The sequence below is a fragment of the Silene latifolia genome, chromosome 9 (genome assembly GCF_048544455.1).
Source record: "Silene latifolia isolate original U9 population chromosome 9, ASM4854445v1, whole genome shotgun sequence".
NCBI classification, from domain to species: domain Eukaryota; kingdom Viridiplantae; phylum Streptophyta; class Magnoliopsida; order Caryophyllales; family Caryophyllaceae; genus Silene; species Silene latifolia.
The window spans coordinates 59,616,690-59,643,983 of NC_133534.1; the positions used below are offsets into that span (position 1 = coordinate 59,616,690).

Consider the following 27,294-nt stretch of genomic DNA (forward strand, 5'->3'; position numbering starts at 1 on the left):
ATGGGGATGTATATTTGTACTAGTTTTGCAAGTAATAGGTATGTACTCCCTCAATACTAGATCAATGATAACACTTATCTAATACGGTCGTACCACATCAATGGTAACATTCCTTATTTGGCCCACAACATTACCAAGTTATCCTTATACCTTTTTTATATTTACACAAAATGTCATTACATACCCATCTATTAACCCACAATTAAACCCATAAATCCATAATTACATATCTCACCTATTTTTTTCCACTCTTTACCCCTACTTTTACCCTTTTCTCTTAAAAACCCCATTTTTTACCACCTTACCATTTGTCTGGTATGGAGGGAGTACTTGGTAGATGTGGTCACATATTTGGGTTCACATACTGATATACGTCTTACGTCTGTATGCATGCCACAATTTCAAGGTATATAACTACAAATTATTGTTTCGAAAGTTTAGATGAATAATTTAGTACGGAGTATTAGTTTAGTTTACTCAAACACTTGGTGTAACTCCATACATATACGGAGTAATTCCTTTCTTTTTTTGTCTTAGTTCGGATATTTGACCCGTTTGGCAGCGATCCAGATCCTCTATTCCATTAAAAATAACAATAGGTCTTGGTATAGACGGGTGAGGCGAACAAACGGGTAAAGACCTCTAATAAAATGGGTAGGGGGGACAAGGTGGGACACCCCCCATGTGCTTCCTACTTTATGGCAAATGAGTATTTTGTGAGGGAAAATGGTATCCATCTATACGTATAGACGGATAGTGTCCGTCTATAATGAGAATTTGTGTAAAAATAAATATATAAATATTATCTAAGGATACATTATTAAAATATTAAGATAATAGTACCGGATATAAAAATAGGACAAAAAATCTAAAGTGCACTACTAGTGACTACTGACTAGGGAGTAGACCACCCTGGTATATCCAATATATCCACAAGTCCACAACTTCCCCCACCGTATACTTGCTTAAACACGTTCCGCCTCTTTAATTTTACATAATTAAATCCATTACTTAATTTAGCTAATTTAATCGGTTGAAACTCCACAATCACTACTGCTACACTACTACATTAGCTAATAGCTAGCTTAAACACCACTACAAACTTCAACTCTCTCTTCATTCATTCATTCATTCATTCATTCATCTTCTGTTTTTCTCACTTTTCTACACTCAAATCAATTAACCACCTTGATTATTCCACCTTGGATCTATCTCCATTTTCACAACAATTTTCTGTTTTTTGATAATCAGATCTTAAAACATGAACACTCATTGGATAGCATTTTAGCATCTAAGGAATAACAATGTCCAGCTCCGACCCGAATAAGAGACCCAAACCCGGTCCATGGCAACCTCCTGCTCCCGATTCCAAAGCTATACCACCTACTTCCTGGGCCAAGCGAACCGGCTTCAGGCCCAAGTTTTCCGGGGAGACCACTTCTACTTCTACTCATTCTGGTGTCGTTGATATCGAGGCTGGCCGGGCGAGGCCGTTGCCCCCTTCTTCAAATGGAGGTGGGACCACACAACCCTCTGTAAGGCCCACACAGCAGCCTTGTTCAAATAATGGACCTACTTCAGCAACGCCCACACAGCAGCCTTGTTCAAATAATGGACCTACTTCGGTAACGCCCAAGCCGCCGATGAAGAAGAGTAGGGATTTGGATGGAGAGACGGCGGAGGCGATGATGACCAACGGGAATGGGGAAGGCAGTGCTGCCCGGAGACGGCCGGGCAGGAGTGAGGACACTGTGGAGGAAGATGATGATGCTATTCTAGGAAGGCAATCTCATATCAAGTATGAGCTTAGAGATACTCCTGGTCTTGGTCTGTTCTTTTCCATCTTCTTTCTCTTTTTTTTTTTGTTTACTTTCATTTATTTACTCACTCCATCCCACTCATTTGTTTACCTTTGATTAAAATTCCCGTCACAAACAATAAATAAGAACCAAAGTTGGCTGGTGTGAGTGACAAGGGCTCTCATCTCTTAAACAACTGGTCATGGGTTCGATTCCTGACTCTTGCGAATGAAAAATCCAAACTTGAGAGGGGTCAACCCATTAAATTGCATTCAGTACCCCGAAAGAGATTGCCCCAGCTATCGAAAAGGAGTACTCATTTCTCATCTATATGTTGTCTAGATTTTGATGGATTTGCCTTTTTTGTTGGTTGAATTTTGCAGTACCAATTGGACTATATGGTCTACAACAATATATATCAATTTTGGGCTCAATAATTCTGATACCGCTCGTGATAGTGCCGGCCATGGGTGGTTCTTATGTATGCATATCTCCACAGCTCTACCCTCATTTCTGGTCAACTTCTACTTTTTGTTAATCTAATTTGATTTAGTGAATGTAGGAGGATACAGCCAATGTAGTATCAACCGTGCTCTTCATCACTGGAATAACCACGCTATTGCATACTTTCTTTGCTACTAGATTGCCCTTAATACAAGGCCCGTCATATGTATATCTGGCTCCTGCTCTTGCAATTATAAATTCCCCTGAGTTCCAGAAGCTAAACGCAAATGTATGTTCATTACTAAATGACTTTTCCTGCTTTATGGGCGCATGACAATTGCTCTACAACATTCTCAACTCTAATCAGTATTTTTGGCACTACAATTTTAAACCTTTGTTCTTTATGGTTGCTTATATGCTGGAGTTAAGTCTTGTATGAGACACGGTCTCGCATGTGCTTCACATGTGAGGCCAGTCTAAATATTTAGGTATTCCTCAGTCAATAATAAGATTAATGGGCTGCTCTCAACTTTAACCACACTTTATAGATAAAGCAAAGCACTTGTCGAAATGGTCTTTTCCTTGATTAACGAAAATGTGGAGAACGGTAGGCTTGGTAATAGATATGGATGGATGGATGGATGGTAATTTTCGTCTTTCACTGAAATATTCACCGTAGACATCCCACCCATCTAGGAATAATTGACATACAGGTGTAAGATGACTGGCTTACAAGTTTTGGATTTTGATTGATCGTCTTTCTTTGTTTCCCAACGGCATTTCACGAAAACAGGAGAATTTAGCAGAAAATTCTGAATATATTTCATGTCATCAATGTCTTTACAAACCCAGACTAGTAGGATATAGGCTAATTGGAATACATTTCTCAGACGTGCCAAGATTTAGCTTTCGGTTATTTCTGGGTCCTTAATAGTGCCAGCTTTTTGTTCCTACTAATTTTTCAGTATTTCGATCCTCTTACATTTCCATTCATCCAGACCCTGCCAATGGTAGATTGGTAGGCACTGCGATGAGTGTTGGACATGCTTGTAACCTCACTCCTATGACTCCCTATTGCTTCAGAATCAGTGGTCCTGGACTAAGCCATGATGACTTCTGCAGAAACTTTAGTTTTTTAGTTTGATTTCATGATTCGCCTTATTCCTTAAACCGGTTGTCTCTTTTGGATCCTTTGCGCGGCAGGGCGGGGGTCGAACTTAGATTTTTGTTAGCTGATCGCTCCATTAATGGCACTATTTGCTCAGTATGTGTTGTTGTGCAGTTTATGACGTAAGAGTAACCTGGTTGTAGAAGCTGTCTTTTGTTTTCTTACACACCTTTGGTAACCAAATTTGAATTTGATTTATTTGTATTCTTTTTCAGAACTTTAAGCATATAATGAAGGAGCTCCAAGGGGCCATCATTGTAGCCTCGGCATTTCAGGCGTTCTTAGGCTATAGTGGATTAATGTCATTGTTAGTAAGGTATGATTTCTATTATATTTAAGTCATCATGGCAATCGTGTTGAATGTATTTTCTAATTGAAGTCCTTCTTGGATGGAAAAAGATAGAACCTTTTAACTGCCAATTAACTCTCGATGTGAAATGACATATATTAACAGGTGTAAGTAACAGTCAATGTTACTCTCATGAAAGGCATATAAGTGACAGTTACTGGGACTGTCATGAGGAGGCATATATGTGACACTTAGAGCATGAAAGTTGGAGAGCATTTGTTTTGCTCTCATTTACCTTCTCTCCTTGGAGAGCAAAACTCAATTCTTCCTTCCCAATAGTAAAAATTCTCATATTGCTCTCTTACATGCTCTCCACCTAAAATGTTAGACCCACCTATTTTATATTTCATCGAAAAATACATTCATCCTCTCACACATCATACTTTTAAGGGCCCACATAAGATGGAGAGCTAGCTCTCCTTTGGTTTTCCCCAAGAGCACCAAGAGAGCTCCTCTCCATTTTTTTTTTCATGGAGAGCAGGAGAGGACACGAAAAACACTTGGAAAGCTCCTATTGTAGGAGTAAAGCACATGTTTTGTGCTCTCCAATTATGGGGACCATCTGGAGAGCACATTAGAGAGCATTTGGAGAACCCCTTTTGGGCTTTTGTACATGCTCTTAATGTAACTGTCATGAGGATAATAATCCATTATTCCATTTCCCTCCTATAAGGACAAGTCTGTTCTCATTGGTTCAAAATATTAAAATCACACTCTGCAAAAACAGTCAATATGTATTCTGCAGATACATATGATTTCTTTGAAGGCTATTACAAAAGGGTACTTCAGAACAAATAGTTAGTGGAAACAATCTAATGGGGCTTTATTTTATCGTACGCACTTTTCGCTCGGCTATTAACACATCTGTATATGGGGCGATTATTTTCTAAAGAAGAGCGATTTCAGTCGCGACTTGAAACCTTTTTTTTTTTATGTATTCTATATCTGTAGTTTATATACTTTAGTGTGTACAATTTCCAACAAATTGAATTGGTAAAATTGTTCAATGAAACCTATCATAATCAGTTTATACAAGGTGGATACTCTATCAGTCTAACTTATATTGTTTTTGATGCTTCAACGATTGCGACATTGCACATTACATATATTGATATAGAGTTCATGCCCTGCCTATATCCTTCCATCAATCTCTCTTTCTTAGTCATAAAATGGTGGCATCTTCAGTGCAAAACTGCGAATGAAAAGTTCGATGGTGCTCAATGCACATCTAGTTAGCATATGGAATCTAGTGCTATGGCATTATGGTTGATTCCCAACCTGTAAGGTGATTTTCGCTTCTTGTACATGGTTGTAGGTTCAATGACAGTTATACAATATGTGAGAGAAGTTAAGGATCCATACCCACATCGAAGTAATTTCGTGGGTTATCTTTTACAAGAAATGTATATGCTGCGAACTGATTTGAATCTGTCAGAATGGAAGATGCAATGAATTCAAATAAATGGGGGGAGTATTTGTTAATAGTGATTTATTTGGTTGACTTGGCTTGTGAAATCTAGTATACCAATGTAACTCGAGTTGTTTTGAACTAAAATAGAATTCTTTGCTTACAGATGTTATACGACTTGTTTTGATTTGTTTCCCTTTGTAAGTTGTAAGGTAAGGCTTGGTACATCTGACCTCCCCTGCCCCCCGCAATTAGCGGGAGTCGTTGAGGCAATGGGGTAATGTTGTTGCTAATTGTTGGAATTTAAACCCACATGTGAGTGTCCCACATTGTTGGAGAAAGAGAGATTGTACCACTTTATAACCAAGGGGGCTACTCCTCCCATGTGTTGTCAAGTGGTCCGTCTCTCCTCCGTTTGGGTGTGGCCCGACCCGTTTGCATGTTCTAACACTAATAAAAACTAGGTAAGTCACTGAGGAATAACACTCATAGCCTAAGCTCAAACTTTGTCCTCATTAAAAGCTGACCATGTTGCTCCCTTTACACTAAAATAAAAACTAATACTAATGTTTTGACAAATTCTTAACATTGTATGTCTGTTAATTTCTAGGGTTATCAATCCGGTTGTTGTGGCTCCAACCATAGCGGCTGTAGGGCTTTCTTTCTACAGTTATGGTTTTCCACAAGTTGGTACATGTCTTGAGATTGGTGCTGTGCAGATAATCCTAGTTATAATCTTCTCTCTTGTAAGCAGTTCGTACCCAACTTTTATATTTCTTTGTTTCTGTAATCTTTCCAATCTGTATCTCACGCATTAGTGGCACTGTTGTCACTGACCATAATTTTCTTGCAGTATCTTCGGAAAATATCTATTCTCGGACATCGTATATTTCTAATTTACGCGGTATGTTATATATCTTCTTCGCATCAAAGTTGATAATCTATGGGTATCTCCTAAATGCTATTTAGATTTTTTGTTTGGCTGCAGAATATACTTTCTTAAGGATAATTTAAACCAACTGATAGTTTTAGAAACTTGCTTAATATGTTCTCTGGAGTGAACATCATTGAAACTTGAAAATAATAGGAATATTTATAATAGTTGGGCCTCAACCATTACCTTAAGGTTTTGGTTGAGATGGTTCATCTATCATGGTATCAGAGCCGGTGTGACCGAAGGTCACGGGTTCAAATCCTGGCAACCTCAAAACTCCTCAAAAACTCGAAGTGGAAACCCAAAGACACGGTGCACGGGGAGCGGTGCACAACTAACCACTCTTCAAGCCCAACGGGCATTTGAGTGAGGGAGCGTAATAGGAATATTTATAATTGTTGGGCCTCAACCATTACCTGAGATGGTTCATCTATCAGAAAATAGATTTGTTCAAAAGCTAAAGACATGTTTGGTAGGAGATATCCTTTTTACTATGTAATGTGCTGATAGTAGGGATAAAAGGCAAACGAGTAACGAGATAATGAAAGAGGGTTTTGATTGGATTACAATCACTCAATGATTCGAGCTCTCCATTTCCACTTAAAAACATGTAAACTCTAGCACAATTTATTGTGATTGGCTACACTCCTTTTCTCATGGCCCCTTTCTCTCTACCCTTCATTCCATCTGATTGTTTAGCTATGTTATTTCAACTTGGATGCAAGTATTTGACTTGACACGGAATTGAGTGTTCGACACGGCTATGTTGTGCATAGTTTTCAACTTTTTGGACTAAAATGCAGTGTCGAAATCTCGTGTTGAAATGTCTGACGTGCGACATGCTGTTGAAAGTGCAGTGTTGAAATTACATACGCCATATGTAATAAGTAATAGGGGCATTAAGCCAACCAAATATGCACTAAATGTGTATGGCTAGGATGAATTATAATAGTGTAAGCAGAATCCAGCTCTTGATTTAGTTATCTTTATTGCTAGGTTCCATTGGGTCTTGCAATCACATGGGCGACTGCGTTCCTTCTGACTGAAGCAGGAGCATACAACTTCAAAGGCTGTGATCCAAATGTGCCTCACTCCAATATTATCTCGGACCACTGTAAAAAGCATATTGCGAGAATGAAGCAGTGTCGTGTTGATACATCCCATGCTCTAAAAATGGCACCATGGTTTAGATTCCCTTATCCCTTACAATGGGGTACACCTGTTTTTAGTTGGAAAATGGCACTGGTGATGTGCGCTGTCTCCGTAATTGCATCAGTGGACTCTGTAAGCTCTTCGTTGATTTCTTCAGATCTGATAATCTATAAAAATGGTGGCATTTATTACTCAGAAATCAAATTAAAGGCCATCATTTCACCATTCTGTATGTAATTTGTCTAATATAATAGAAAAATACTATTCCCTCCATCCTAGTTGTAATGTCTCGATTTCCTTTTTGTGCTCTCCCAAAATAATTTTCCATTTATGGATCCATTAAATTAATATAGTGAACAACAAAAATGTTGAGTAATAAGTACTGATAATCCTTCTCCTCTAGTCAGAGAATAATAATGTAATTTCGTAATTTTGGCACTTTCTCTTAAATACAACCTTAATCAAACGGGAAAAATATAAATGGGGTGGAGGGAGTAATACTCTTAATATATACTCCCTCCTATCCACTCTTTTCTTCCCTATTTCCTAAAACGGATTATTCAGGTTTTCTTCCCCTTTCCTTTTTGAGAAAGTTTTTATTAATATTATACTCTTACCTTTTTCCACTCATCAAACCCCATTATATACTTTATTAATATTTAATTCTAATTATTCCTATCTCTCTTCAATAACCAAACCCCACCCATCTCCTTTATTAATATTTAATCATAATTATTCATACCTCTCTCCAATTACCAAACCCCACTCATATATTTATCAATATTATACTCCCCACCCTTAATCTCCGTGCCCACTTCAAAGGGGAAAAAAAGGATGGATGGGAGGGAGTATGTTTTTTTAGTCTTTTCTTATTATAATTGTCGGACTATCCCTGTTTATAAATTTGCAGATCGGATCATATCATGCATCGTCCCTATTGGTTGCATCCAGACCTCCAACACCTGGTGTTCTTAGTCGAGGAATTGGCATGGAAGGCTTGTGTAGTGTATTGGCTGGAATCTGGGGTACAGGGACTGGATCCACAACGCTCACTGAAAATGTGCATACTATTGCCGTGACTAAAATGGGAAGCCGGAGGGCCATTGAGCTAGGTGCTTGTGTTTTGATTGTCTTCTCTCTTATAGGTGAGTTTAGTTCTGTGTGTGCAATCTTGTTTTTTTTATGGGTGGACGATGGATACATGTACTTTTGTCGTGAAAGTGATGTGGCATTATGTTACTCCCTCCGTTCCACTAGATAATATATATTTGCTTTAGAAACATAGTTTAGTGCTAGTGAATGCAAATGGGGGCAATCGGAATTGATGCAGTACTATACAAATGATGTCCTTATACTTTGGAACTTCGCCTGCCAGAATTCGCAACTGCGGAATTACATGTTATGTTGGTTTACAAAACGACTACAAAATTTTTGGGGCTAAACCTTGCAAAATTGAAGGATTATTTACATTGATAGACAAACCTTTCAAATTTTGAAGGATTATTTACATTGATCGACAGATTTTCTGCAAGACCAGTATTCTGTATTTTCTTCTTGCGGTCACATTCTATCTTGAGTCTTGACACCCCTCCCTATACAAGCATAAAAACTTATATGAGACTCTCTTACATGTGAGCCAACTAATAAACCCTTTAGCTAAATGAGAATTACATAAGGATGCGAGTTGGTCTTACATGTATGACCATCTCATACAAGACTCACCGCTAGTGCCTGAAAAGCCCCTGCTTATGGCGACTGAAATGGTGTCGTCGGTCGATGTCCGTAACCTTACACTCCTGTTGATTTAACTTCAACCAGCTATTTTCCGATAATCCAAATGAACGTAATGTGAATTGCATTGATTGACAAAGTTACTTCACAATATATAAAGAGCAAACATTTTAGTGAGCCATGTTGTTTTATTCCAATATATTTTAAAGAATCTAAACCAAAAGAATAGTAAGCCTTTTTTGTGGCTCCTTTAAAAATGGAAAACGTCCGGCTTCTTTTTTGGAAGTAATTATTTTACAACTAAGTATCCTATGTCTTTGATATGCACAGGTAAAGTTGGAGGATTCCTTGCTTCAATTCCTCAAGTCATGGTTGCTGCTCTCCTTTGCTTCATGTGGGCAATGCTTACTGCCCTAGGATTATCAAATCTGCGGTATAGCGAGGCAGGAAGTTCCCGAAATATTATTATTGTCGGACTATCCCTGTTTTTTTCTCTTTCAATACCAGCGTACTTCCAGCAATATGGCATCTCCCCGAATTCTAATGTCTCTGTGCCAAGTTATTTTCTTCCCTACATAGTAGCCTCTCATGGACCTGTTCACACCAAATATGGAGAGGTAAGCATGTCTTTTAGTTTTTGTCGTACTTGTTAAATTAAGCTCGGTGGTAACACTCTTGTGCTGTTAAAGCAGAAGTCTTGCTGGTAACACTCTTGTGCTGTTTTAAAGTAGGAGACTCGTAAGCATATTATAAAGTCAGTGAAGTGCACCTGCCTTTTAGCTCCCTTGACACCAAAAAATACATCTTTTAAGTAGGATTTTCGACTTTCGATGACAAACCTCCTTTGTGGTGGCATTGACTGCATTTATGGCAGCGACTATTCATTGCGCGATCTAGTCAATACTAACAGCCTAACTATTTATTTTGCATCGTATTTACTTCTTTTATGTGTCCATCGTGCAGTTAAACTATGTTTTGAATACATTACTTTCCTTCCATATGATCATTGCATTCCTTGCGGCTGTTATCTTGGACAATACAGTGCCCGGCAGTCGGCAGGAACGTGGGGTTTACGTCTGGTCAGAAAGCGAGGCTGCCAGACGGGAACCTGCAGTCATCGAGGACTATGGTTTACCCTTCAAAGTTGGGCGGGCTTTCAGATGGGTTAAGTGGGTCGGTCTCTAATACGTTTGAGCCTCTTCTTGACGATTTGGGCTTGCTTGTCTATATCCATCAGAGAGAGACCCGGAGATTGAATCAACTTGGGGCCCACCTTTTGGCTGGTAAGGGATGGTAGATTAGATTGAGCCATGTACATCCTAGGAGCGATCTCCATTGATTTGTAAAATTGAATTATTTGTACGTTGTTTTTTTGTATCTATGTAGTTCTCTGAGTATCTTTGTTCCCGTGGCTGTCGTTCGGTTCGAGTCTTAATATCAAAGATAGCAAGTAAACAACAAACGTCTACCCTTTTTGCACGAGATATCCTTGATATTAATGTTGTATCTGTATTTCTCTCGGTCACAAATGTGTGCTTCATCGCCTTCATGTAGTGTGTTCAGATTTTCTGGGGTATATTTATTCATTTTTAGGCTTTATTATTATTTGAAAGAGACATGAAGTCATGACTTACAATATCAAGTATAGAGCTGGCAAGTCTGACCCGACCCGAGTGACCCGACCCGAACCCGAGCAAACCCGACCCGAACCCGAAAATATTGTGACCCGAAACCGACCCGACCCGACCTGATGACGACCCGTAACCCGACACGACCCGATTATCAGTGACCCAAACCCGACCCAGGCCCGACCCGATACTGACCCGACCCGATACTGACCCGATTAAATTGATGACCCGACAATTATTAAGCTTAATTTTGATCAAAATGAAAGTGATTTTGTGTTTAGATTGATATGTTTGACTTAGTAATGGATTAATTAAACCAAATAATAGGTTAAAAACTAAATTTAATGGTAAAAAATTATAGTAATGCGATTAAGTTACCGGACCCGATAATGACCCGACCCAAACCCGACTCGACCCGATACTCATTTGACCCGAAATGACCCGACCCGATAATGACCCGAACCCAACCCGACTCGACCCGAAAGGGTATGCTGACCCGATATGACCCGAACCCGATATGACCCGACCCGACGCGACCCGACCCAAACCCGACCCGACTGACCCGATTGCCACCTCTAAATTCAAGTATGGCCTTGCCTTCGGCCTATCATGTGCGGACTTCCAATAAAAATCTTTGTTAAAAGAAAAATCTGGTCAAAGTGTCACTTGAAAAACTATGCAAAAGTAAATGTTACCTTAGAGTGAAGTAGAGCTAACAAATGGGTCGGTTTCGGGTCATTATTAGATGAGTTGTTATCAAATTAATTGGCGATAGCGCACAATATGCGGTAATAGACATTCGAATTGAGTTAAAAAGGGTTGGGTTATTTGGATTAGTATAAAAAGTGGTTTGAAAATTTGACATGAAGTTTTTAAAGAGAAATGGTTGGTATATTTAACATTAAGGTCATGTTCTTTTGGACTGAAACTAATCTGATCTAAACTGAACTGAACTTATAGGATCTCGAATCAATCGAATCGAACTTATAGGATCGAATCAATCGAATCAACTTATAGGATCGAATCAATCGAACTTATAAAATCTGAACTGAACTGAACTTATAGGATCTGAACTGAACTAAACTTATAGGATCTGAAGTGAACTTAAATTAAGTGGGGTATAGGATCTGAACTGAACTTATAGGATTTGAACTGAACTGAACTGAACTTATAGGATCTGAATTGAACTTATAAGATCGAATCGAATCGAACTTATAGGATCGAATCGAATCGAACTTATAGGATCTGAACTGAACTTATAGGATTTGAAGTGAACTTAAATTAAGTGATTTTAAGTCCAAAAGAACAGGGCCTAAGTCTCATTTCTTCATACGAAGGTTTTAGGTGGACCTTATGTGATCATTTTTATGATGAGATGTTACCATTTAAGGATAAAATATTATAACTAATGGTAGGGCTAAAAATTGTTAATTCACATATATTTAAACGAACAATTGGTCTCCCTTGTGACGGGTTACCATTTGTGGCGGATATTTTGTGAGTTAAAATGGTAACAAAATGGGTTAGTGGAGAAAGGGGACCACATGAATAGTGTTGCAGAGAGAGAAAAAGTGGGTACTTTATGAGGTAAAATGGTATCCGTCACTCAAGAGTGACGGATATGTGCCGTCACAAACAAGAATTTGTGTTAAACGAAAATGAGTTGTGTGAAGGGAGAGCAAGTGATACTGATTTAAATTTGTTGGGTAAAAAGAGAAAAAAGGAAGAAGTTAGGTGTGAGTTTGACTTGGAACACCAACAAACACAAACACTGGATCTCCTTCCTTCCTTCCTTTTCATTCTCTGTCTCTCCAAATTAGTTGCTTACATATAAAAAACCCCACCTTCCTCCATTTCCCCTGATTTATTCAAAATGCAAGCATTATCCACGTCAGCAGGCGCCCACCTACTGACCCCCTCTACCCACCGGGTTAACCCGCCGCCGAGTCAGCTCAGCATCCGATGCAACACCCCCTTCTTCACCCGAACCCGACACACCCGATCCGACTGGCAAAGCACGTGCGCTGTCACCACCCCCGACGACCCTACCAACCCGACCCCACAAATCTCACAAAAGTCAACTAAAGTCAACGGACACGAAACCACCTTAGATCTAATCCCACTCACTAAACCCACCACCAACCTTCCAAAACCGCTTTCAACAGACCTCTCACCTACCCCGATGCACGGTTCCACCCTCCGCGTCGCCTACCAAGGTGTACCTGGCGCGTACTCGGAAGCGGCGGCAGGGAAAGCCTACCCGGGCTGCGACGCCATCCCATGCGACCAATTCGAGGTCGCGTTCCAGGCCGTGGAGCTCTGGATCGCAGACCGCGCTGTCCTGCCGGTTGAGAATTCCCTTGGTGGGTCTATACACAGGAATTACGACTTGTTGTTACGACATCGGTTGCATATTGTTGGAGAGGTTCAGCTCCCGGTTCACCATTGTCTGTTGGTGCTCCCTGGGGTTAGGAAGGAGTATCTGACTCGTGTGATTAGTCATCCCCAGGCGTTGTCGCAATGTGAACATACCTTGACGGAGATGGGATTGAATATTACTCGTGAGGCTGTTGATGATACTGCTGGTGCTGCTGAGTATGTTGCTTCTAAAGGTTTGAGGGATACTGCTGCTATTGCTTCATCACGCGCCGCCCACCTTTACGGTCTCCAGGTTACTTACTACTCCCTCTGTCCCGCTCATTTGTTCTCCTTTTCCATTTTTGGGGACTCACTTATTTATTATCCCTTCTATTTTAAGAATAAACTTGATGAACAATTTGATCATTCATACTCAATTTACGGTCTCCAGGTTATTTACTACTCCCTCTATCCCGGTCATTTGTTGTCCTTTTCCATTTTTGGGTGTCTCAGTTATTTATTGTCCATTCTATTTTAAGAATAAACTTGCTGTGCAATTTGATCATTCCTAGTTAATTTGTTCCACTTGTCATTTATTAATTGACCCCCTCCTCTTTCCTTGGTCTTTGTGCCAAAACCAAAGGACAACAACTGACCTGGACGGAGGGAGTAATTGCTTTTTTTTCCAACTAATTTGAGTATGTTGTTGTTGGTTAATTAGTAATCTTGATCGCCATGGAGATCGTAATAACAACCGTTTGTGACAACTGTTCGTGGATGACAAGTGGATCATAATGGACGTGTATAATCAAATTAGCCAAGGAAAAACTTCTTAATATAGAAAAGAATAAGACACCCTAGAATGGAATAGGTAAACAAATGACTGGGACTCAGGGAAGGGAACGGAGGGAGTACTAAGCAAAGAAAGTCCTAGTTACAATGAATGCATGAATTAAGCTATTATGAGTCTAATTTATGGGCCAAGATTAGATTTCTTAAAGCTTTATGACATGATTTAAACTAGTTAGGTTTGCGTACCCATCTACAATTGGTGGGTAGGTAGCTACTCAAAACTCGAAGGCTTGCAACCACGACTTTTTTAAACTAGTTTATTCCTAATCGGGTAGATGTTCTCGGTGATACTCCGTAGTACTTGGTCATGGTGATTGAAGATAAGTATTGCATTTTGTTTTCACACTGGAGTTGGAGACAGTTGTTGCTAGTGATATTTGAGCTACTACCTAGTCAAAGAAAATGAGTGCTGTAATACAAAATTTAATGTTGGTACAATCTCTTTTAATATTCTTCAGTATTGAACTATTCAACTCGTCTAATTCTGTCGTTAGAAGATTTTTATTCCCAAGGGATGAGTATGACTGATTGAATAGAGACATATTTGAGCCTGTAACCATGTACACGGGGTACTATGTATATATCCCATGCTACGAAATGATTTTAGCTTAGAATGGCGACATTTTTGGATATGTAAAGGGCTAGAAATTTGTCAATATATGACGTAAAAGCTGATATGTGACCGATACTAGAGTAGTTGATTGAAACTTGTTTAACACAAAAATGCAAGCTCTGATAAATTGTGACTTAAATACGGCACTGCTTCATACTTGGTAGAGCGCTTGTGATCAATTCAATGATTTAGTTCCATCTTCTTAGGGTAACCTGTTAACTCTATACGGGGGAAAAAGGCCAAAAGAGATACGGTAGATTTCCTTCTCAAACAGGTTGATGAAGTTTGAATATTAACATCATATTCTGATTATTCTCCGTATTATTTACAGCTGCCAAAATTTATGTATATTAATATCTGATGTAGACATCATATTTCTCCCTTATTAATGGGAAATCATTACCTTAGGTAGCAGATTAGTATCTTGTGCTCAGCCTCGGGATTTGACAATATAGATTCAAGAATGTCACATATGATATGGTGTATCATTTTAATTAAGAATGCTATCTGTCCAATTACTTTCAATTAATACCTGAAAATCTGGTTGATTGAGCAGATATTAGCAGATGGAATACAGGACGACTCGGCAAATGTGACGCGCTTTGTAATGCTAGCTAGGGAGCCTATAATACCACGAACAGATCGACCTTTCAAAACAAGCATTGTATTTGCAACCCATGATAATATGGCTGTTAAAGGAACCTCATCCCTGTTCAAAGTGCTCTCGGCTTTTGCCTTCAGAAACATAAGCCTCACAAAGATTGAGAGCCGGCCCCATCGCAACCGGCCTATCAGGCTCGTGGATGATGCCAATGTGGGCACTGCCAAGCATTTCGAGTACATGTTTTATGTTGACTTTGAGGCATCATTAGCTGAGGCTAGAGCTCAAAATGCACTTGCTGAAGTCCAAGAGTTCACCTCTTTCTTAAGAGTCTTGGGTAGTTATCCAATGGATATGTCACCTTGGTCTCCCACCCCTTCTGATGCTCAATTGTGAGGGCACCGTCTGTGTACAAGTTTTTGGGATGTATTTCTTTCTCACTTTGATCATCGGTAGCCATACCAAATGGTAAGCGTTGGGATCCGAGGATGACATTATTGAGAAGGAAAAAGAAAATATTGGTTTGTTCATTTGTCACACTCCAAGGACTCTGAATTTTATTTATTGATAGATGAGTAGATTTAGATTTTATTTCTCCTCTTTTTCAGCTAAGCAGTTTTCTTGAAATTTTGGGATTTTTCTTCTTCTTATTTCTCCAAAAGTGTATCAGGATTCAGGATTGATTACGATCATATGTACCTTAAGAGTTGTCCTTGGATTTTTTTTACAAAGCTCTTGTTGGGCAATGTAAGATTTGTGAATATGCATGTGCTTCACTTTGTCATCTTTTCTTTTTTAATCTCTGGATTATTTGTGTATGATTCATCTTGTTCATCTCGTAATCAATGTCTAATGGTGTCTGTCGGAAGTCGAGTATTCTTGTAATCTATTCTTTTTTTTTTCTTTTTTTGGTTCTATGAACTTGTTATGTTGCGGGTAAGAATCGAACTCCTAAACTCTCCCCGCCATACGTCCAGTACCGTATCGATATGAGAGGGCTCCTTTGGGAACCCCCTGAGCCCAATATCATTCGAGGCAATCCGAGAACCAACCTAACATACATTCGAAAAGAGCGCATTTACCCTACCTATGTTCAAGCAACGTTGACTTGATTGTTTTGACCCAAAAGAGTTATATTTCTAAGGGTTTTTTGATAACTGCTACCACATGTAATTCAGATTTTACCAACTGCCACCAAAGTAAAATTTGTTTAAAAACTGCTACCAATATTGTTGGTTCGGTTTAAAACTAACTACCAAATGAGCACGAACCTCCTATTTGCGCGTGAAAATACAGAAATACCCCTATTTTACACTCCTCTCTCTCATATCAACCCATTACCCAAACCTATCCCCTTTTTAACCTATTATTCAACATAATTAACTTCACTATCACTCAAATTCAACCTAATTAACTTCTCATTTTAAAATTAGCCGCTCATCATCGCCCACCAATCGCCCGCTCATCATCACCGTTATACTCACCACGAGCCGCCATAGCTCGAGCCACCATGAGGCGAAAGACCGCTCACTCCACCACCGTGCCGCAGCCTCCGAGCAACGGCCCGTAAATCGCAGAATCCCGCCTCACCGCCAAAGACCACAAACCATCGAGGCGACCCCATTCACGACCTTGCTCGATATCAGGCTAGCTCGAACCGATCTCGGGCGTGCATCACCACCATTGTTACATCCAAGTACAAAGATACTCCGTCGTCGACACCAAGAAGAACCAAAACCCGACTTGGCACAAGATTAGCAAATCGCAACCTAGAAACAAGCACCATCAGCAATCGACCGAGCCCAGAAAACGCCGACCACCGGAGTCCAGCGATCTAACAACCAGCAGTCCTCTGCATCAACCCCTCAACACTAGTACCAAACTCCCCAGAAAATAACCCAGAAAACATTAGTACCAAACTCCCCAGTTCATCGACCCAACTAACAAAGCACACCCAAGATTGAAAATTGATCCAAACCCTTTTCTCGAAATCAAAATTAAACTCTAATTAAACTGAACCCACAAAAAAAAATTGATCAATAAGGGAGAATTTCAAGAGCTAATAGCTTTTAAAATTAGGGTTTTTAGCACCAATGTTTAGGGATTTTTAGGGAAATAATCGATGTCGACTGTACAGTGAAAAAAAAAATTGATGATGAAAAAGATGAGATATGAATGAGAATCAGATTAATGAAATAAAGAGAGAGTGAGTGAGAATGAGAATTGAAATTGGTGGAAATTGAAAATGAATGAGATGTGTGATGAATGGATGAATTAGAAACACAAGGGAGGGGGGTAAGGGCATTAAAGGAAGAAAAAATAGAACTTAAGATAAGATTTTGAGATGGACGGCTGAGATCATCTCTATTTGCGTCCTAACCTCATTGGGTAGTTAGTTTTAAACCGAACCAACAATGTTGGTAGCAGTTTTTTAAAAAAAATTATGTTGGTAGCAGTTGGTAAAAAATGAGTTACTTGTGGTAGCAGTTATCAAAAAACCCTATTTCTAATAATAATTAAATGTAATAGAGAATAAACGGTCAAATTTTTAAATAATTCTATCCAAAATGATAGATTTGGTAAAAAAAAATTAATGATCAATGGAATAGAAATATCATTTTTTTTTTCATAAAATAGAAATTTTCCATTGCTTTCGAGTGGCGGATACGGACTTGACTTTATGGTCAATTTAAGACACTCATGTGCTACTTTTCACGGTGGATTGTGCCGTTAAGGCTTGTGAGTTACGCTTATATTTGAGATGATCGATTTAGTTTATTTTCCATATAAAAACGAAACTTCTAAAAAAAATTTAAATATACTTATTTAATTAGAGGACTGTTTAAAAAAAAACCCGACCTAGACCCTTAATATCGTTGGTCTTGTGTATGAGAGTTTTACCTTACTAATTGTAAAATGAATCCAAACATACTCCCTTCTATTCAGGGTATTCTTCTCTTTGTTTGTGGACACGGGTATTAAGGTGGGGAATAAAATAAGAGTAAAATAGTTGGGCGGGGTTGGTGATAGGAGAGAGATGAATAATTAAGGGGTCGTTTTGGTTCATGGGGGAATTTATTTCATGTGTGAAGTAGAAATTCACATGAATTGAGTTCCTACATGTAATTCATGGGAAATGCCCAAAACTTGTTTGGTTGCCATCCAGGAATTGACACTTCCCATGAAATAAATTCCTGTATGTTGTTTGGTTGGATAACTCAATTCTTATGATTTTTTGTTGTAAATACTATTTTACCCTTTTGCTAAAATTTATTACTTCACCCTTAATTCATATATATGACATACAAAATTTGATCTTAGCTTACAAGATTTAACAACATGAAAAAAATGATTGTCCGGATGTTCCCATTTATTATCAGAAAATCTAATAAAAATAAATTAAAGTAGCATAAATTATAAAAAACTATGTTCCAAATGGTATCCGTCACAAGCTTGTGACGGATATCGCCGTCACAAAAGAGATTTTATGAATTAAACAAGACTGCTTAATTTGGGAACTGAGCAAAAATTACCCAAGTTCCCACATTCTTTTATTCACCACAACTCAACGATATTTCCTTGAATCTATATGTCAATGAGATTTTACCAGGAGTAAAAATTGGTCAAGTACCCTTCATTAAACATTAATGTATTTGTGCAGATGAAATAAAGTAAAACCATATGCATTAAAGTAGCATAACTTCTTAAACTAATGATAGCAGAAGAGCACAGCAGTAAAACAAACATGGAAGATTGAGGTAAAAAAGGGAGTAGGGGAGAGAGGAAGAGAGAGTACTGCAAGTGATGATGAAAATTGCACGGGAGGAAAAAAATTTGTGTGAAGAAGATGGTGATAGAAGAGTTAAATGGTTGTGTTTTTAATAGGGGTAGAATAGTAAAATATTACTTTAAAAAACACAGGAATTGGGAATGACCAAGGGGGGGCTTGGTCAGCCACTTCCTACATGATGTAGGAATTAGAGTTCCATACTCTAGATTCTTCCATTTTGAAAAAAAATGGGTAACCAAACAAAAGCCTTAAATCCCAATTCATGGGATTTTGGAATTTCTGTGTTTTTCTGAGGCAACCAAACAACTCATAAGAGTTAAATAAGAAATTGTAGGGTCAAAATATTAAAAAAAAAAAAAAAGTAATAAAATATGGGTAAAAGAGTTGGGTGTGGTTTGGTAATAGCAGAGAGGGGAAGAAAACCTGAATAATCCGTTTTAGGAAATAGGGAAGAAAACGGTGAATAGAAGGGAATATTTTTTTTTCAAATGAGCACGCTTATGTCGAATCGAACCCCTAACTCCATAGTTGGGGTAGGAGAACGCTTACCACTTGAACTAACACTTATTTTCAACATAATTATAATTATATTACGTAATTTATTTTCGCAGTACATATTTTACTGAATACAGTACTTTTTGGCCAATAATTTCCATTTGCATACCCTTAAACTTAACCAACACCAATCCTAAATTCTCTCGAATTTGTACCTTGGAACTTCTCAAATCTAGCAAACTTCATCAATTTTTTGATTACATATCATAATCTGATCAAAAAATAGGTATTTAATCTCTAAATTGCAATTAAATGAATCAAATCAATATGTTTTCTTGCTTTTTCGGGTACTTTGGCTATTCAATTAGGGTTTGAGTTTTTTTTTATGGTGAGGAGTAGGTGTTGGTTGATATTAAAGTGATGGCGCGTCAGGAGGGATGGGCGCCGGGACTGCATCCAACACAACTATTAGGGCGGTTGCGGAAGATGGTCTTGACGGGTGGTGAGGAAAGTGGTCGTCTTGAGGTGATGTAAGCAGGAGAACACATGGTGTCGCCAGGTGAAGCGCCACTTTGATAATTGATGGTCAACCCATCCAAGTTGATTATTGGTGGTTAAGGCGGTTGATTGCAATATTTGATTGGGAAAGTGGTGGTAGCCTCTTCCAATTTGCTGGATTGTAGAGTACATATTAGTAATTTTTTTTTTCTCATATGTAGTACCCATTAGTCGTACTTGTTTTGAGAAAGTTGAATGAATTTGGGAGTGGTGAAATGAAGAGGGCAATTTGGGAAATAGGTACTACGATAAGTAATTTGTGTACTGCGAAAATAAACACCCTTATATTAATATTAATAGTAAATACTCTAATTACTAAAAGATTTCATTTTATGATAAATTTACATAAAACCGATTTAACATGTATATGGTGTAAAAGAAAATAAACAACAAAAATCCATAGAAGGTGATAGCTACATAAAAGGCCCGTATTATGTAGATGGTGCACACTCAAGTCCAGTAGCATCCCGTAAAAGAAGCGCATTAGTTAGAAAAACGGTGCGACATTTTGGTTATAAAACTCGCTTTCAAAACCCCCAACTCTCCATACTCTCTCTCTCTCTCTTCTCTTTCCCCACTCTCATAAACCCTAAATTCATTTCCGCCATTTCCTCCTCCTTTCTCTCTCGCTCTTAAACTCTTCCTTCTTCTTCAATGGCCGGTCCTATGCAATTTTGGGGTATTCTCTCTCACTTCCTTTTACTTTTCCCCTTAAAAATGCTGTCATTTTGATCTATTAATGCGCTATATTATTTTATTGACCTTATTTTTTTGTGTTGTTTTTGTCTACATGTTAATTAGTTTCTTATATGAATATTTGCAATAATTAATTATTATGAATGTTTTGATTTTGAAATAGTTTCATGTTTGAGTGTTCCGTTTTAGGGAGATATTAGAGCAATAGAGCATGTTGTTCTTCCGATAATTCTTTTGTACGGAGTACTCCGTTATATGATTGATATGTTTTTATACGGAGAAGTAGAAATCTTATTTGAGACTGTCTTAAGCTTAAAACGATTAATTTTGATGTTACCCTCTAGCAAGTACAAACTAGAGGGAATAAGTTAGGATAGTGGACTGTCTTAACTTTGCATTCACTATTATTGTTGACAAAATGACCGAGGGCTAGGGAGTATCACGGTATCTTGGTTTCCTCATTTTACTTTGCTTTTCTCAGCTTGTAATCCTGACTATCTACAGTTTCATTTGTTTGATTCTTCTCTTTATCCAACTTGTGCGTTTCTAACCGAAGAAAATGAATTCTTATGAATTTTAATTTCAAATTCCACTACCAAAGATTGCAAATGTTTAATTAAGCCCAAATTATCATTTTCTTTCTTGTGTTGATGAATGTTGGTGAGTTTGTTATGTGTACGCAAGGGTGTATGAATCTGATGTGGATTTCTTCTATCAATTTAATTTTTCTATTCTCCGATAATTATATTAACCGCTTTGCCTATTTGTCAATCCTAACATTTTGAAGGGAACCAAAGATACCACGTCCTACTCTTCTTATACACTTTATCTTATTAACCGCTTTGCCTATTTGTCAATTTAATTTTTCTATTCTCCGATAATTATATTAATGCGCTATATTATTTTATTGACCTTATTTTTTTGTGTTGTTTTTGTCTACATGTTAATTAGTTTCTTATATGAATATTTGCAATAATTAATTATTATGAATGTTTTGATTTTGAAATAGTTTCATGTTTGAGTGTTCCGTTTTAGGGAGATATTAGAGCAATAGAGCATGTTGTTCTTCCGATAATTCTTTTGTACGGAGTACTCCGTTATATGATTGATATGTTTTTATACGGAGAAGTAGAAATCTTATTTGAGACTGTCTTAAGCTTAAAACGATTAATTTTGATGTTACCCTCTAGCAAGTACAAACTAGAGGGAATAAGTTAGGATAGTGGACTGTCTTAACTTTGCATTCACTATTATTGTTGACAAAATGACCGAGGGCTAGGGAGTATCACGGTATCTTGGTTTCCTCATTTTACTTTGCTTTTCTCAGCTTGTAATCAGGGACGAAGCTAGGGTAAAATTATGACCCGGGCCGATTTCGACTTCGTCCCATGTTTTCACTTTATACAAAGACTTTGGTAACTTACGAAACATACAAATTAATTTTTTTTTTCGAACACGCGACTTTGTAGAAGTCTCAATACTTGTGTTGAATGCTTACCGTTGTGGTACTACAAAACATTGCTATATATGTTGCCATTTATTATACTTAGCATTGACAAGCTCGCCCGGGCCATGGCCCATTCGGCCAGGGTTGAGCTTCGTCTCGCTTGTAATCCGACTATCTACGATTTCATTTGTTCGATTCTTCTCTTTATCCAACTTGTGCGTTTCTAACCGAAGAAAATGAATTCTTATGAATTTTAATTTCAAATTCCACTACCAAAGATTGCAAATGTTTAATTAAGCCCAAATTATCATTTTCTTTCTTGTGTTGATGAATGTTGGTGAGTTTGTTATGTGTACGCAAGGGTGTATGAATCTGATGTGGATTTCTTCTATCAATTTAATTTTTCTATTCTCCGATAATTATATTAACCGCTTTGCCTATTTGTCAATCCTAACATTTTGAAGGGAACCAAAGATACCACGTCCTACTCTTCTTATACACTTTATCTTATTAACCGCTTTGCCTATTTGTCAATTTAATTTTTCTATTCTCCGATAATTATATTAATGCGCTATATTATTTTATTGACCTTATTTTTTTGTGTTGTTTTTGTCTACATGTTAATTAGTTTCTTATATGAATATTTGCAATAATTAATTATTATGAATGTTTTGATTTTGAAATAGTTTCATGTTTGAGTGTTCCGTTTTAGGGAGATATTAGAGCAATAGAGCATGTTGTTCTTCCGATAATTCTTTTGTACGGAGTACTCCGTTATATGATTGATATGTTTTTATACGGAGAAGTAGAAATCTTATTTGAGACTGTCTTAAGCTTAAAACGATTAATTTTGATGTTACCCTCTAGCAAGTACAAACTAGAGGGAATAAGTTAGGATAGTGGACTGTCTTAACTTTGCATTCACTATTATTGTTGACAAAATGACCGAGGGCTAGGGAGTATCACGGTATCTTGGTTTCCTCATTTTACTTTGCTTTTCTCAGCTTGTAATCAGGGACGAAGCTAGGGTAAAATTATGACCCGGGCCGATTTCGACTTCGTCCCATGTTTTCACTTTATACAAAGACTTTGGTAACTTACGAAACATACAAATTAATTTTTTTTTTCGAACACGCGACTTTGTAGAAGTCTCAATACTTGTGTTGAATGCTTACCGTTGTGGTACTACAAAACATTGCTATATATGTTGCCATTTATTATACTTAGCATTGACAAGCTCGCCCGGGCCATGGCCCATTCGGCCAGGGTTGAGCTTCGTCTCTGCTTGTAATCCTGACTATCTACAGTTTCATTTGTTCGATTCTTCTCTTTATCCAACTTGTGCGTTTCTAACCGAAGAAAATGAATTCTTATGAATTTTAATTTCAAATTCCACTACCAAAGATTGCAAATGTTTAATTAAGCCCAAATTATCATTTTCTTTCTTGTGTTGATGAATGTTGGTGAGTTTGTTATGTGTACGCAAGGGTGTATGAATCTGATGTGGATTTCTTCTATCAATTTAATTTTTCTATTCTCCGATAATTATATTAATCGCTTTGCCTATTTGTCAATCCTAACATTTTGAAGGGAACCAAAGATACCACGTCCTACTCTTCTTATACACTTTATCTTATTAACCGCTTTGCCTATTTGTCAATTTAATTTTTCTATTCTCCGATAATTATATTAATGCGCTATATTATTTTATTGACCTTATTTTTTTGTGTTGTTTTTGTCTACATGTTAATTAGTTTCTTATATGAATATTTGCAATAATTAATTATTATGAATGTTTTGATTTTGAAATAGTTTCATGTTTGAGTGTTCCGTTTTAGGGAGATATTAGAGCAATAGAGCATGTTGTTCTTCCGATAATTCTTTTGTACGGAGTACTCCGTTATATGATTGATATGTTTTTATACGGAGAAGTAGAAATCTTATTTGAGACTGTCTTAAGCTTAAAACGATTAATTTTGATGTTACCCTCTAGCAAGTACAAACTAGAGGGAATAAGTTAGGATAGTGGACTGTCTTAACTTTGCATTCACTATTATTGTTGACAAAATGACCGAGAGCTAGGGAGTATCACGGTATCTTGGTTTCCTCATTTTACTTTGCTTTTCTCAGTTTGTAATCCTGACTATCTACAGTTTCATTTGTTTGATTCTTCTCTTTATCTAACTTGTGCGTTTCTAACCGAAGAAAATGAATTCTTATGAATTTTAATTTCAAATTCCACTACCAAAGATTGCAAATGTTTAATTAAGCCCAAATTATCATTTTCTTTCTTGTGTTGATGAATGTTGGTGAGTTTGTTATGTGTACGCAAGGGTGTATGAATCTGATGTGGATTTCTTCTATCAATTTAATTTTTCTATTCTCCGATAATTATATTAACCGCTTTGCCTATTTGTCAATCCTAACATTTTGAAGGGAACCAAAGATACCACGTCCTACTCTTCTTATACACTTTATCTGATACATCGGTCTCCACTTTAAGCTATTGTTGGAATTAAATGTATTTATGGATTCTATAATACAGTAATAGTGCTTGTTTATTGTCCTATTGTTTTTAGTTTACTGTACTTCAATTCTAGTGCTGGTTTCGGTTGCAAATACTTGTTTATTCAAGTGATATATTTTCCATGCTAAAATGTGTCCAAGTTATTCAATTCAAATATATTAAGCCATTGTTAATTTGTGCTCCTAGGCCTTGAGGTTAAGGCGAAAGAGCCATGCAAAGTAAGCCTTGAAGATGGATATATAATCCACGTGTCACAGGCTACTCTTGGTGACATTAAGAAGGATAACGAACCTGTGATTGTCCATGTTAAAGCTGGCGATAAGAAGTTGGTCATGGGCATCCTAAGTCAGAAAACTCCTCAGTTGTCATTTGACTTGGTTTTCGATACTGATTTTGAGATTTCACACAACTGGAAGAATGGTAGCATTCATCTTATGGGATACCAAACTGAGCTTGGGGGATCATATCCTTTTTATCATACTTCTTGGTTCCTTTATTTGTTCTTTTATGTCAAATGATAGTTTCCTTTATTTGTTCCCTTTTTGAATCCTCAATATTTGTTTCCTTGACTCACTTTTTGGCTGTTGCCCTCTGTTTTTCACTGACACGGAATTTGGTAAGTTACTAAATGTTGCTGACTTTATGTTTGAGGTACATTTTTTTGTAGTCGTTTAGGCTAACTTTCTCTTCCTACTATACGTTTTAAGATTCTTCAGATGAGGATGAAGAGCCTATCCCAATTCTGAGAGAGAATGGTAATCACTGTGCCTTATAATCCCTTTTGTGCTATATTTATAAGTGTATTTTCTAAAAAGCCATTGTTCTCTTAGGTGGATTACAGGCTGCTCTGGCTGCTTCTAAGGCTAGCAACATGCTAAAGCCTGATGAGGATGACAGTGACGATGATGATAGCAGCGAAGATGGGGAGGATGAGGACTCCAAAGACGGTGACGATGACCAGGTATTTGATTGTTGAATTCCATTTTTTACTACTTATCCTTCAATAGCATAACAATATACTTGGCCTTTTTTGAAGCAAAAACATTAGGAGATTTACTGATAAATATCATATGAATGGTTGAGGGTTTTATGTGAACGGAACATTGTTTATTAATGCTTATCTATTTGTTAGTTGTAGTGTAGTGAATAGTGATTATATAATTCAGAACTTTTTTTTTTGGGTGAGTGATTTACTCATTATATGAGTTTGCAGGATATTTCAATGGCTTCCTCAGAGGACTCTGAGAATGATGATGATGAGGATGACTCGGACTCAGAAGATGAAGATGATACCACACCTGTCAAGGTTCTAAAGTTTTTTTTTTTAAAAAAAAATTATTGTATTTCATGTCGTTTTTCATCTATACTGAAGGTGGAATGTCTTTGCTGTAGATTGATGCTAGCAAGAAACGACCCAATGCTGATGCAAAAACACCCCAGTCCAAGAAGGCCAAGATTGCTACACCTCAGAAAACAGGTGAAGTTTCTGCTCATTTGCAATTTCATAAGGCAGACTTACAATAATGTACTCTGTAAAACCACACGCTATTTACTCGAGTACCCTTCCCTTTATTAAACCTGCGGTGTCGGTAATGAAATTACTTTTATGCAGTTTGCTCGAGTATAGTGAAATATCTATCCTTTTTAGTTTATTTTTCCGGCCGGGGATTGGTGAATCTTTTGTAATCCTTTTTTATTTTTGTGGTAGATGGTAAGAAAGGCAGTATCGTTCATCCTGCTACTCCTCACCCAGTAAAAAAAGGTGGAAAGACTCCTGCTGGTGACAAAACCCCCAAGTCTGGTGACAAAACCCCAAAGTCTGGTGGCAGCGAAGTTTCCTGCGGTTCGTGCAAAAAGTAAGTCCTTTATTAAAAGAATGGTCAATCAATAAAAGGGTGATCAATCAATTTCATATATCAATCAATTGACGCTTTTCAATTCATTTCAGGACCTTCAAGTCAGACGTGGCTTTGCAGTCTCACTCAAAGGCCAAACATGGTGCCAAGTAGATGATCGAGATGAAGTAATTTGCCAGTGCTGTGTGTTGTGTGGATGCATGTTAGGAAATGAGAGTAGAAGGTTTAATCTCAAAATTTTGAAATTAGATTCAAGTACTTAAAAAGTGGTTTATGGTATTTTGGGAGTTGCTGTTGTATTTTGCCTAAAATTAGATTTAAGTACTTAAAAAAGTAGTTTATGGTGAAGTATTGGATTCATCCATTAATCTTGTTGTCACTTTGCTTCTTAGCTTTTGCATGAATGTTTTATATTGCCCTTCACCGTGAGACTATTGGAGACGATGCACAGATTGTAAACCCTTTCCGTGCGGGTTGAAATTTACCTGTCAAGGTATTTCACTACCTTGAGACTGTTAATAGCCGTTCACGAGGGCTAACCAATTACCTTGATCTAAGTTGGCGTCAGCTCACATACGTGGTCTTACGGCTTTGCCAAGACCTTGTGTTATTTACCATGTTTTCTAAAAGGGTGCTTGACCTTTTGGTTTTAAATTGCTAAAGATCGCCCCTATATTACTCATCTCCCCCCTAATATTCATTTCAATTTCCAATTTTGCCCTTTATTCTAAAACATTCTCAAAACTAATTTTTATCGGTAATTCAAATTATGAGTGACGGTGACCCATTTTACGATAATTAATAATCAAGCACGATTAAATTCGAAACAAAATTGACGATTAGAAATGTAAAAACTTCAAACGATCATAACTTTGTGGTCGGGTGTCC

General features: G+C 37.6%; 3 protein-coding genes across 3 annotated transcripts; all 3 read left to right on the top strand.

The window, feature by feature from the left end:
• Nucleotides 1-992: 992 nt before the first annotated feature.
• On the top strand, nt 993-10,514 carry LOC141599811 (nucleobase-ascorbate transporter 12). The gene is made up of 10 exons (XM_074419930.1): nt 993-1,827; nt 2,183-2,280; nt 2,362-2,532; nt 3,627-3,727; nt 5,779-5,914; nt 6,022-6,072; nt 7,099-7,386; nt 8,165-8,399; nt 9,316-9,602; nt 9,949-10,514. The coding sequence occupies exons 1-10, from the start codon at nt 1,305-1,307 to the stop codon at nt 10,168-10,170; spliced, it is 2,112 nt and encodes a 703-aa protein (XP_074276031.1). The 5' UTR covers nt 993-1,304; the 3' UTR covers nt 10,171-10,514.
• A 1,805-nt stretch (nt 10,515-12,319) lies between these two features.
• On the top strand, nt 12,320-15,833 carry LOC141599812 (arogenate dehydratase/prephenate dehydratase 6, chloroplastic-like). The gene is made up of 2 exons (XM_074419931.1): nt 12,320-13,284; nt 14,993-15,833. The coding sequence occupies exons 1-2, from the start codon at nt 12,487-12,489 to the stop codon at nt 15,431-15,433; spliced, it is 1,239 nt and encodes a 412-aa protein (XP_074276032.1). The 5' UTR covers nt 12,320-12,486; the 3' UTR covers nt 15,434-15,833.
• Nucleotides 15,834-20,375: 4,542 nt separating this feature from the next.
• On the top strand, nt 20,376-26,774 carry LOC141599816 (histone deacetylase HDT2-like). Its single transcript, XM_074419938.1, has 9 exons — nt 20,376-20,559; nt 24,737-25,012; nt 25,152-25,166; nt 25,258-25,305; nt 25,381-25,511; nt 25,764-25,856; nt 25,943-26,027; nt 26,259-26,406; nt 26,499-26,774. Exons 1-9 carry the CDS (start codon nt 20,535-20,537, stop codon nt 26,557-26,559), a joined length of 882 nt encoding a protein of 293 aa, XP_074276039.1. The 5' UTR covers nt 20,376-20,534; the 3' UTR covers nt 26,560-26,774.
• The last annotated feature ends 520 nt before the right edge of the window (nt 26,775-27,294 follow it).